The 13,507-nt window shown below is 38.8% G+C and overlaps 1 protein-coding gene across 1 annotated transcript in view; it reads left to right on the forward strand.

The window, feature by feature from the left end:
• Nucleotides 1-13,507, forward strand: part of ZCCHC17 (zinc finger CCHC-type containing 17) — a 46,733-nt gene that overhangs the window by 2,856 nt on the left and 30,370 nt on the right. Inside the window, exon 2 of the mRNA XM_007468644.1 lies at nt 4,233-4,290. Coding sequence (XP_007468706.1) covers nt 4,233-4,290 — 58 coding nt within the window. The remainder of the gene's footprint in view (nt 1-4,232; nt 4,291-13,507) is intronic.

A 13,507-nucleotide genomic window follows, 5' to 3' on the forward strand; every position in this document is an offset into this window, starting at 1 on the left:
AAATTTCATGGTAAATTGGAAACAGGAAACTGTTTTTCAGAATATTCATCCAACAAACACTGAGTGCCTAATATTTAAAAAGAAGAATTTACATTAAAATTCAAAAGAAATTTTGTAAGCCTAATGTATGTTAGCACTTTGACATGTTACGTGTCATTGACTTTCTCCAAAGAAATTGTTAACCCCATTTTATGGATAAGGAAACTTTTTAGAAGTTAAGTAATTGCCCAAATGATTAATAAGTGGCAAGTTCTAAATCAGGTTCTCCAAGTCTGCAGCTGGTGTTGTTCAACTGTTCATAAATGCATGGAGGAACCAAAAGACCCATAAGGGAACTCTTTTGAATGAATTGGGGTAGTATAGGAGGAAGGTAGATGGTAAATCTGGTTGTTCCACAGTCATTTGTTTGTACCTCTATCATGACATTTATAGTCTGTCTTGTACTATTGTTACTTGTATATGTGTCTGTCTCCTCCATTAGATTGGGTGTTACTAGAGAGTAGAGGCCATGTTTATCTCATGTATCTTGGTAACTAATTCAAATTCATTTAAAAACAGACTGGGGGGCTTCCCTGGTGGCGCAGTGCTTGAGAGTCCGCCTGCCGATGCAGGAGACGCGGGTTCGTGCCCCGTTTCGGGAAGATCCCACATGCCGCGGAGCGGCTGGGCCCGTGAGCCATGGCCGCTGAGCCTGCGCGTCCAGAGCCTGTGCTCCGCAAATGGGAGAGGCCACAACAGTGAGAGGCCCGCATAACGCAAGGAAAAAAAAAAAAAAAAAAACAGACTGGGCATCTCTCTCTCTCTTGTTTTTTGTTTTGGCTGCACCGAGTGGCATGCAGGATCTTAGTTCCCTGACCAGGGGTTGAACCCGTGCCCCCTGCAGTGGAAGCATGCAGTCTTAACCACTGGACGTTAGGGGAATCCCTGGGCATCTCTTTTTGTATGTTGTTTTTATTTCACAGTACTTGACATGGTATCTTGCATGCACGTGCTCAGTAAATGTTTGAATTAAATTGAATCCAAGCCTCTTAGGACCAGTTGCCTTTGAAGAAACTGGTGGTGCAGCCCATATCCTAGCAGCTCTTCTCTTAGCAGGCTCAGCAGGGTTGGGGAGCCCAGTGACAGAATAGCCGAGAAGCTAGTATTTATCCTTCTCTTGTCCTCTGAGAGACATCTTGGTGCCAGAGTCCATTAAGCATGGTAGGGAGCACAAGCATAGCATTGAGATTTGGGATTTGGCTTAGCCCAGCCATAACCAAAGAAATGCTGAGGCGAGATTGGTGTTGGTAAGTTGGAAATAGCATTGGACTAGAAGTCAGAAAACTTCTTTTCTGTACTTGGTCTTGATACTTTCCAACTTTGTGACTTTAGACAAGTAACATATCTCTGAGCCTCAACTTCCTCATTTATGTTATGGGGATAACAAGTTTCAAGGCCAGTGCAACCTCTAATCTGAAGATGGTAAATTCATTTTACCCAAGCCCTGAGTTCAGTTGAGATGATTACTGAATTTTCTCCCCTGAGCTATTTGATTAATTGGTCCCAGGCAGACTGTGTGATCATCTAAGACAGGTGCCATTCTGTTAATTTCAAGTCTGACTGCTCCCTAGGAGACACAGTGATGGAAACACCTGCTGCTGGAAATAGGCAAGAATGTGTTTTCTCAACTGAACAGTTGAGTGCATTAACCTTTCCTTTGGGAAGAGGCCAAATTTAGGTCTATTATGATATTTCCTCAAAAGATAATAATGTGACACTGGAGCTTCAGTATTGAAAAGTGAGATTGTTTTAATTTATAGCAGCAAGGTGATTTGGGCTCCAACTTCCAGGTGCTGCTTTTAAGTTGTTTAGATAATTATGCCCTTAAATAATGATGTTAGACAGAATGAAGCATTTCAGCCCTCTTTCTAGAACCCTGGAGCAAAAGCCAAAGTGCCTTTAGTTGGTCCAGAAAGAAGGGATTTTCTTTTATTGCAGTTAAAAATATTGTCTTCTTTATCCATGCGGCCCTGTTTTACAGAGAACAACTCACTTTGTGAACTCGGATAAGTACTTCATGTCTCTGGTCTTCACTTTCCTCATTTGAAAAATAACAGGATTAGATCAGCTAATCTCTAAAGTCCACCTTGCCTTGATTTTAAGTACTAGTATCTGCCTGGTTTTACTGTTTCTTTGGGAATATCTGGTCCCTAACCCAGCGTAGCATATTCATCATTGTAAAACAAGAGTTTAGAAATTTTGGTGCTTAACCCATTCTTTTTTTTTTTTAATAAATTTATTTATTTATTTTTGGCGTTGCTGGGTCTTCATTGCTGCGTGCAGGCTTTCTCTGGTTGAGGTGAGTGGGGGCTGCTCTTCGTTGCAGTGCACGGGCTTCTCATTGCGGTGGCTCCTCTTGCTGTGGAGCATGGGCTCTAGGCTCATGGGCTTCACTAGTTGTGGCACGTGGGCTCAGTAGTTGTGGCTCACGGGCTCTAGAGTGCAGGCTCAGTAGTTATGGCGCACGGGCTTAGTTGCTCCGCGGCATGTGGGATCTTCCCGGACCAGGGCTCGAACCCGTGTCCCCCGCATTGGCAGGCAGATTCTTAACCACTGCGCCACCAGGGAAGCCCCCCCTTCTCCTTCTTCCTTCCCCTTGTTTTAGTTATGTTTAAGCCAAAACAGTGATTGCCCAATATGAGATAACTAATTTTAAAGTCACTGGAAAGAACAAAGTTTATATGTGTAAGATCGTATTGAATATTTTATAAATAATAATGAATTTAGTGATAAATATAGTGACAACTTTAATCCCAGTCCACAATTGGGGGGTGGGGTGGGCTGGAGGATAGACAGGAGGAGAGCAATAGAGGTAGAGGCTGGGATAATGATTTATCTGGCAAGGCTTTTGGGCCTTTTGTTTCTATTACATATTGCATATTACATAGATCCATCAAGCCTCTAACTTCTCCATTTTAGGTCAACTCTGCAAAAGACAACTCTTTTTCTCTCTGATTACATCTTTTCAGGTTCTGTCAGATGTCTGTGTATTGGCTTTTTCTCTAATTGTCTTGATAAAACCCAAGACTCTGGTTTGGAGTGAAGTGGAGCAAGCTGTATGGTCTGGTTGGTTTGAAGTTTAGGAAAAAGAGATGTCCTACATGATCCATTTCAAGTTATTAAACTTCTCCATTTGGATTGGAGGCCTCAGTTCCAGATAATATAAAGTGTAACTTTATTACCTAATTTTCTGCTGTTTGTTCCTATATCTTTTTGAGGGATTTCAGTACATGTGGGATTTGGGCATTCCTAAGTACTGTCATGCCATCTGACAAACACACCAATCTCACCAATGTTTTTAATATGATCACACATACCTGTCAGTCTAAACTTCAAAAAACCAAAAAAAAAAAAAAAAGCATTGCAGTACTATTTACAATAGCCAGGTCATGGAAGCAACCTAAATGTCCATAAACAGAGGAATGGATAAAGAAGATGTGTTACATATATACAATGGAATATTACTCAGCCATAAAAAGGAATGAAATAATGCCATTTTCAGCAATATGGATGGACCTAGAGATTGTCATACTGAGTGAAGTAAGTCAAAGAAAGACAAATACCATATGATATTACTTACATGTGGAATCTAAAAAAAAGCTACAAATGAACTTATCTATAAAACAGAAATAGAGTTACAGATATAGAAAATAAACTTATGGTTACTGGGGACGGGGGATAAATGGGAAGATTGGGACTGATGCATACACGCTACTATATATAAAGTAGATAATAAGGACTTACTGTGTAGCACAGGGAACTCTACTCAATACTCTGTAATGGTCTATATGGGAAAAGAATCTAAACAAGAGTGGATATATGTATATGTATAACAGATTCACTTTGCTGTACACCTGAAACTGACACAATATTGTAAATCAACTATACCACAATAAAAATTTTAAAAATTTTAAAATTGGGGAATTCCCTGACAGTCCAGTGGTTAGGACTCTGCACTCTTACTGCTGAGGGCCCAGATTCAATCCCTGGTCAGGAAACTAAGATCCCACAAGCTGTGTGGTACGACCAAAAAAAAAACTTCAAAAAGAGCATGTTTGATGGAACATCACTTTTGGGCAGTTTTGCAGCAGACAGAGGCAGTACCAAGTAGAAATTCAGGGAGACAAGGTTAAATGCTATGGGAGAGAGATTCTTATTTGTGTGACAAAGATTCTTTTTTTTTGTCTTTATAGGTTGCTATGGTGACAGACTATGGAGCCTTTATCAAAATCCCAGGCTGTCGGAAGCAAGGTGGGAAACTATAACTTGAAATTCAGTGCTCTCATTTCACTCTCTTTTTTGTCACCCCCACCACAGTTTAATTATAGGCTCTACTTTTTTCAGAGAGTAGTTTGTATTTTTGGTGTAAAGATACGAATACGGACAGTTGATGACAGTTCGTTTTTAGCAAGTCAACTCAGAAGAATGGTGCTCTCTGACTTGTGGGGAGGGCTGGGGCATAACCACTTGTGTTCACTTCTAGAACTGACTCTTCCCTAAATTTCACCTGTGATCCTAGGGCGAGTCACTTGACCTCTTTTGGCATAGGGTTTTGGAGAGGGCAAGCTACTTATTCTCTGAGGCCAACATTGTGAGTTTTCTGGTATATGGCATGTGGAAAGGAAATAGTATTGTAACCAATACAAATATATATAATGCTTTACTTTTCTTCACAATTGATAGGTATCTATTGAACATTTTTGGAGTATCCTTTTCACATCTGTAATCTTACTTGTTTCTCAAAACAGTTGTGTTAAGTAGAAAAGGTAGGTTCCACAGACTGGTGGCCTGCTCAGAATGATTGAGCTAGGTCGTGGCATGGCCAGGACTAGAACCCAGGCCTCCTGATGCCTAGCCCAGTGGGTTTTCTGCTCTGTTACACTGCTAGTGAATCAAAAGACTCAACTTGCTAATTCCTTGTGCTAAAATAAATGAAAGATTTATTAAAGATTTTAATGTAAAAGATGTAACCATAAGTATTTTATTAGAAGAAAATAAAGAAGAATATTTGACTATATAAAAGTCAATATAGGGCTTCCCTGGTGGCGCAGTGGTGAAGAATCCACCTGCCAATGCAGGAGACACGGGTTCGAGCCCTGGTCCGGGAAGATCCCACATGCTGCGGAGCAACTAAGCCTGTGCGCCACAACTACTGAGCCTGTGCTCTAGAGCTTTTGAACCACAGCTACTGAAGCTCGCACACCTAGAGCCTGTGCTTCGCAACAAGAGAAGCCACTGCAATGAGAAGCCCATGCACAGCAATGAAGACCCAACGCAGCCAAAAATAAATAAATTTTTTAAAAAAGTCAATATAGAATTATATTTGACTAAGTAAAAGTCAAAAACATGATTGCAAAAATCATCATAAGCAAAGTTAAGTTAGGAAAAAGAATTTTCAGTCCATATCACACATAAAAAAGAGGAAAGTAGGAAAAGGGGCCAAGGATATGAAAGGATAATTCATAGGAGAAAAAAATAGCAGTTGAGCAGTAAATATCTTAAAAGATGCTCATTCTCAATATTGATTAAAAATATAATATAAATATAAACTGATATATCCATACAATGGAATACTGCTCGTCAGTACAAAGGAATGAGAATGAGGTATTGATACATGTGACAACCTGGATCCATTTCCAGAAAATTTTGCTGAGTGAAAAAAGCTAATCGCAAAAGTTTACATATGTTATGATTCCATTTATGTAACATTTTTTAACAGCTTTTTTGAGACATAATTCACATACCTACATTTCATCCAAAGTGTACAATTCAGTAGTTTCTAATACATTCTAACATATTCACAGAATTTTGCAACCATCACCACAGTTTGAGAACATTTTCGTCAGAAAAAAGAAACTCTGTACCTATTAGCTGTCAGTCCAAATTCCCTATCTCCCTCTCTCCTCTGCCCCCAGCCTTAGACAACCAGCTATCTACTTTTTGTCTTTATGTATTTGCTTATTCTGGACATTTCTTATAAATGGAATCATACAACATGTGGTCTTTTGTGATGGGCGTCTTTCATTCACCTAGCATCTTTTCAAGGTTTACCTGTTTTGTAGCATATATCAGTACTGCATTCCTTTTATTGCCATTCCAAAATGTGTGGAATCAACAGCCAATTCTCCGGTTCTCTGATTCTTTGATAGCAAGTGGGCGTCCAACAGTTCAGTTAATTCTGACACTAACTACCCAGAGGTACTGTCAGACTCTACAGGTTTAAGGTCTCAGTCTCACAAGACTGCCCTCACTTCAAGTGAGGGCAGTATCCTGTCCCTGTGTTACGCACACTTCTGTCTGACCTGGCTATGAATTTGAAGGTTCCCACACCACCTTCCCAAGATTGGATAACTTGTTGGAACAACTCACAGAACTCAGGAAAATGCCATACTTAACAGTTACAGTTTATTATAAAAGATACAAATGAACAGCCAGGTGAGGAGGTACATAGGGTAGGGTCCAAAAGGACCCTGAGTGCAAGAACCTCTGTCTCTGTAGAGTTGAAGTTCATCACCTTCATGGTGCGTGGATATACTTGCCAACTCAGAAGCTCTCCAAACCTTATCACTTAAGGGTTTTTGTGGAGACCCCATTACATGGCCATAATTGATTAAATCATTGGCCACTGATCATTTAACTCCATCTCCAGCCCCTCTTCCCTCCCTGGAAGTTGGAATGGGGCTGAAACTTCCAACCTTCTAATCACACGATTCCTCTGGTCGTTACCATCTCCCATCTTGAAGCTCTCTAGCATCTGACCAGTAGTCACCTCATTAGCATAAACTTGGGTAAGATTGGAAGGGTCTTGTTATAAATCACTAGATGCTCCTATCACTCAGGAAATTCCGAGAGTTTAGGAGCTCTGTGCCAGGAACCAGGGACAAAGACCAAATACATATTTCTTATATATACCACAGTATCAGTGCCGATAGCCTAGTTGTGATAGTTTTGTGATATCCTAGTTTTGCCAAATGTTACCATTGGAGGAAACTGGGTAAAGGGTTCATAAGATCTTTCTGAATTATTTCTTTCAACTACATGTGAATCTAAAATTATTTTAAAAATATTTTTTAAAGTGTTGGCTATTTCCAACAATAGTTCCATTTACTATTGAGAACGTAAATTGTTACATGCCTGTTAATGTTTTTAATGTTCTTTTGATCCAGCAGTTCTTTAGGGAATATAGTTTGCAGTATGGAATTAGATAAATTATGTACATCTATGCAGTGAACTATGCAGATGATAAAAAGAATGATAACTGTATTTCTAAGATACTTTGGTGCTGGTACTGTCTTCCTTTTACCATAAGGGTCAATGGAAAGTTTTTATACAATTCCACCACACCGATACCTGACTGATAGCAGTTTTAAGACACCATTGGTTATAAGAAGCATTCCAATTTCAGAGATGTTAAAGTGAGGGGGGAAAGTGCATCAGTAAAACAGGGTAAGTCTCAATTTACTGAAATGGAAAGGTGTCTAAGCTAACAAAATGAAAAAGCATGTTGCACAAGAATTTGTATAGCATGACCCTTCCCCCTTTTAAAGCATGTTTACATATGCCTAGTATTTTAAACATTATTGCATATATTTAGAAGAAAGTCTGGAAGAATAGGCAACAAATTATTAACAGTGGTCACCTCTAGGGAGCTTGGTTTGCTAAGGGAGAGATGTACATGGAAAAGGGACTTTCACTATTTGCAATTCTTTAAAACAAAATTTTTCTTTTACAGAAGTCCAACAGCTGATTTTGCTAATAAAACCATACCTCTAGCCTTGGAGACTATGTACTCTGCTACAAATTGCATCTTGGCGAATTAGAAATGGCTCACCAGTAGTTTCCAAGCTCGCAATAAGCAATCTGTAATAAAGTTTCTCATTTTACGTTCACTGGGATGTAATGAGGTGTAACTTATCCTCATCCCTATAGGGTATGCACCTCTTTTGATCTGAGGACAGCTTTTCTTGTCAGTGTACTTGCCATAGCTGCCAGTACCTGAAAGTCCCATCCTTACTTGAATATTTATGTGACACTTTGGGGACTGTGTGGCAATTAAAGGCCTGCCATCTTCCAGCAGTTAGTCTTCAACTCACTTGTGTCCATAGCCTGTCAGGTGATGCCTCTGATTGTGACTGCCAGTTTACAAGTCAGTCTGTCAGTGTGACAGCTGTGCTAAGACAAGCCTTGGAAGGGTAGCTCAGGGAGCCAAATAATTAGATGGAAACTCTGTGAGTTCTAATCCTGGGCACTTCTGTAGGTTCATCGGGTAACTGGAGCAGTTACAGTGTTTTTTAGCTTCTCCACCCTTGAATGGAGGAAGATTATTAAGTCCCACCCTGAAAGGACTGAGTTATGAAATAACTGGTCTGTAGATTTTAACATCTCTCATTCAGGAAGGTAGACTCTAATTTGAGTTATTTTTCTCAGATTTCTATTTTCAGAAGTTTTTAATCACTGCTGAGTTAAAGACCCCTTCCTAGTATTGAAGTCTAAACTGGATTTTCCTTCCCCTCTCATGGTGTTGTCCAATAGAACTTTCTACAGTGATGGAAATGTTCTATATTTGTTCTGATGTGTTTTCTAACACCAACCAGTTCTCCAGTTCTCCGCGCACCAACGGGGTGTCTAACAATTCAATTCAATTTTGACACTACCGGAAGTCAGGTCCCATAAGTTAACGGGGCTCATTCCCACAAGAATGCCCCCACTTGAGATGCTAGTCACAAGTTCTGAGCCACCCTTATTTCTAGCTGACCCACTATGAATCAGGAGTTCCATTGACCCCCTCCACAAATTTGATAATTTGCTAAAATGGCTCACAGAACTCAGGAAAACACTTTCTTTTTGTTTGCTGGTTTATTATAAAGGATACAAACAGGAACAGCCAAACGGAAGAGATGTATAGGTTAAGATATGGGAGGAGGGGTACACAGAGCTTCCATGTCCTCTGGCATACCACTCTCCAGCAAGCTGAGGTGTTTACCAACCCAGAAGCTCTCTGACTCTCATTGTTCAGGAGTTTTTATAGAGCTCTATCTCCAGCCCCTCCCCCAGGAGGTCAGTGGAGCTGAAAGTTCCAATCCTTTAATCACTTGGTCTTTCTGGTGACAGTTCCATCCAGAAACTATCAAGGGGCCCCACAACCAAGTCACCTCATTAGCATAAACTCTAGTATGATCAAAAGGGGCTTACTATGAATTACAAAGACACCCCTATCACTGGGGAAATTCTAAGAGTTTTAAGAGTTCTGTGCAGGGACCAGGGACAAAGACCGAATATGTTTTTGTATTATACCACATCTGTGCTGTCTAATACAGTAGCCCACCAACTTTTAAATTTTGTTTATTTTGATTAATTTAAACTTCAGTGTAAAACATCTGTAGCTAGTGACTATCGTAGTGGACAATGCAGCCCTATATATTTATGAAGTTCTTTTTTTCTCTACTATTCTCTGGCCACCAGCACTAAACTATGAAATTTTGAGAGTAGAGATTGTTCAGTGTTAAATACTTTTAAAGTGCCTTGCTTGTGGTAGTAGCACAAATATTTTTAGCAAAGAATTCAAGTTTAACAAATAATTATTGAGTTCTATTTTCTGGTCAGTATGTTATGTGGGAACACAGAGATAAGAAAACATAGTTCCTGCTGCTCTCAGATTGTTCACAGTCTAGAGATGTAAACAAATTACAATGTAGTGTAATAAAATAAGTGAAGTTGCCGTTAATCCACTGAACTGTGGAATAGTTAGGCTGTTGGGATGATTCAGGGCCTACTACAGTGCCTGAGATATAGTGGGTGTTCATTGAATTTTATTAAGTGAATACATGAATCCTAGTCCCAGCTCTCCCATCTGCTAGCTTCTTGACTATAGCAGATTGCTTAGTCCTTGAGCCTTAGTTTCCTTATCTGTGAAATGGGATGATGTGTATACTTTAGTTTCTTGACCAGCAGGATCATGTCTTACTCATCCTTGGATCCACTTTTGCTTATAATATAGTGGATATTTAGTAAATGTTTGAATGAATTCACAATCTCAACATGATAAAGGATGTGCAAGCACTTTAATTTATGTGCTTACATTATTGTCATATACTGCTGATTGGAGATAACTTATTTGACAAGTCTAGAGAGGGAATTCAGATGCCCCAAAGATAAAGGAGACCTTTTATTTTGACATTTTTGGGCTGCAGCTGTCCCCTAATAGTTTGTAAGTTTTAACCTCTTTCCTTTATTGTCAATGGAATTTGTGAAATTAATGGTGAACCTAACACAGTTGGGAGAATATTTTTAAGGGAACTATAATAGGCTGTCTGTTTTTCTCATATGGCAGTTTAGATGCTAGCTCTTTCCAAGTTGTCAGAATTTTTTTTTTTCTTTCTTTTACCAGCATACACTCAGATGGGACTCATTCTGTTTAAGTGTTATGTTAGGTTTACTAAATAATGATGGATTTGATATGCCCTTTGGGCGTTTACGGCTTAATGTCAGAGATCCCAACACACACTCCCCCCTTCCATGTGACATGATGAGCAAAGCATTTTTGTTGGTTTCTGTTCTGGAGCATTTGCTAGAACAGAATTAGATGTGTTTCTACTGTTGTAGATGAGATCTTTCTCTTTTTAATTGAAAAGATAACAGATCGATAATAAAGAAAAAAATGGAGAAATGTCTACTGTGTTGTAGAAGACCTGACAGACTCATGTTTGAATTGCAGTTCTTTCTTTATCAGCTTTGTGACCATGGACAATTTACTTAACTGCTAGACTATTTCCTCACGTGAACCTAATGTCACAGGGCTGATGTAAGGTTTAAATGAATGTGTAGATGTTCTGTATCTAGTGAGATACCCAGTACCAAGGAGGGAGCCTCATGTTTCATTTGGTGCCTTCTACCATATGCATTTAATCCAACTGTTGGTGGTATATGTGGGTAACAATGAAGTACCTCCCAAGAATTCAGGCTGTCTTCTGAGAATGAAACTAATGATGAATCCTACGCAGAGTATAGGATTAGCCATAGACAGAAATATACCAGGTAATTGCCTATAAATCTGTGACTGAGGAGTTGGGAGCATTCAAGACTTCAACAAGGTAATCTGGGTTTAATTCTAGGGAAAAAGGGATTGGAATGAAATTGCACTTTAGTAGGCTAAAGTCTAATTGATTGTATCATTCTACTAGGGAGAGATTATATGAGCAGATATCAGTCTCTGGAACATAGTAAAAGAAAGCCTGAGAGCCTGAAGTTGGCAGTGTTTATTTTGCCTTAATAAGGAAAAAATGAATCTGATGGTAGGAACTAGAGAGATGGATTCTTTTATGAGGGGTTCCGTTAAACCTTCATGGACTGGAAACATCTCTCAAAACGTTTATCTCCCTTTTGTTCTGATTCCGTGTTGAAGCAATTTTTGATCACTAATCTAATTTTTAGGTATTTGATACTGGGGTCAGTGGGTAGTTTACCTAGATAAGGACTTGGAACCTTCCAAGTATAAGAAAAGTATATCCTCTGTTGTAAATTAATAAATTGGTGAATTGTGTCTATCACCGAACCAATCACTAAATTGACAGTCTGATTAATGTATTTTGGCATGTAAGCATCTGCATGCTGAAGGCTCCTACATTTGTATCTTCAGTTTACACCCCTTCTCTGAGCTACAGACTTACATATCCAACTGCCTACCTGACATTTGCATTCAAGACTGTGGGCTAGACCATTTCTCTTGTTTAATTCACCCAATAAACTGAGGAGATAAGCCATTAATGTTTCAACTATAAAAATCCTACACCCCAGCGTAACAATTTTTATGTTCCCTTTTCATCTGTGTGCATATGAGACATAATTTTACATAATTTCAATCATAGTGTACATATCATTTTTACATTTTGCTTATATATATATATGTTTTTATGGTTAAAATTTTTATGGTTAAAACTATTGCATGCTTATAGAAAAATAAGGGAAAAAACTACCAAAGCAAATGATCGTTGTGTGATATTACTACCACACAGAGATAGGCACTGTTAACATTTCAGTGTATTTCTTTTTTTTTTTAATTTTTATTTTATTTATTTATTTATTTTTGGCTGTGTTTGGTCTTCGTTTCTGTGCGAGGGCTTGCTCTAGTTGCGGCGAGCGCGGGCCACTCTTCATCGCGGTGTGTGGGCCTCTCACTGTCGCGGCCTCTCTTGTGGAGCATGGGCTCCAGATGCTCAGGCTCAGTAGTTGTGGATTACGGGCCTAGTTGCTCCGTGGCATGTGGGATCTTCCCAGACCAGGGCCCGAACCCGTGTCCCCTGCATTGGCAGGTAGATTCTCAACCACTGCGCCATCAGGGAAGCCCAGTGTATTTCTTTATAGTCACATATGTGCATAAAAATTAACATTTTGAGATTAAGATTATATTCTATATATACATTTTGCAGCTTTTACACTTGATGAATGTTAAACATTTCTTTGTCTTTTAAAATACTTTTTGTAAACATTTAAAAGCATTATTCTATCATTCAGATGTACCACATAATCATTTTAAGTTGTTTGTAGTTTTTCATTATTAATGCTTTACAAAATGCCATATTTAACTAAGAGAGATGACTGGGCCAGAAATTATCCTGCTTTGGGATCACATGGGAGAAGGACAAATGGTTAACTCATTCTTTCTTTGTGGTACTCCAATAAATAGACCTGTTTGAGGAAAAAAAAAAAGTTCTCTCAACTATATTAGGTCCAACAGTAATTTCTTTCCCAACTTCCATTAGCAGTTCAGGAAAGAAGTGAATTTGAGAATTAGAGGACAGTTGTAGCGGAAAAATGTCAAAATGAAACGTTTCCCATTCCTTTAGGGCATCTGAATTTCCTCTCCGGATTTTCCATTTAGGTTACTCTGCTCATTACATGATCATGAAGAAGAAAAAAGCCCAGCTCCATGAATTTTATCCAATTTAGAGATTATGTGATGGTCTAAAATTTTAAACATGGGTTATATAATGTATATAGAATATTTTGGTTCCTGGGGTATTGAACGATAGGCTATCAACCTCCAGAATCAGCTGAAGTAGGTTTGAGAGACCCAATAACCATGATCAGAGAAAGCAGTGGCTTCCCACAGGAGCTCCAAACACAGAGGGTGGATATTTTGAGTTACAGGCATGTGCTGACAACTTTGCGTATGCATGTGTGTGAGAGAGAGACTGAGAATAAAGGTTAGTAATTCTCTCAGGAAACTTCAGGTAGGGCAGGTTTTTTGAACATAAATCTTTGTTTGACTTGTCAAGTTTTTTCTTTAGATTCCTGGCTTATTTTCATTCAAAATAATTGTTTATTATATTCATTTCCCTCAATATAGTTTTCTCTATTATTAAAACATCTGAAAATAAAACATTAACCTGCAATCCATAGCAGTTTAGATTATTTCTAATTTTTAGAATCTGTGTTAAGCATTTTTTTTTTTTTTTTTTTTTTTGGGTTT

This window comes from Lipotes vexillifer, unplaced genomic scaffold (genome assembly GCF_000442215.2).
Source record: "Lipotes vexillifer unplaced genomic scaffold, Lipotes_vexillifer_v1.1 scaffold1261, whole genome shotgun sequence".
Taxonomy (NCBI): Eukaryota; Metazoa; Chordata; class Mammalia; order Artiodactyla; family Lipotidae; genus Lipotes; species Lipotes vexillifer.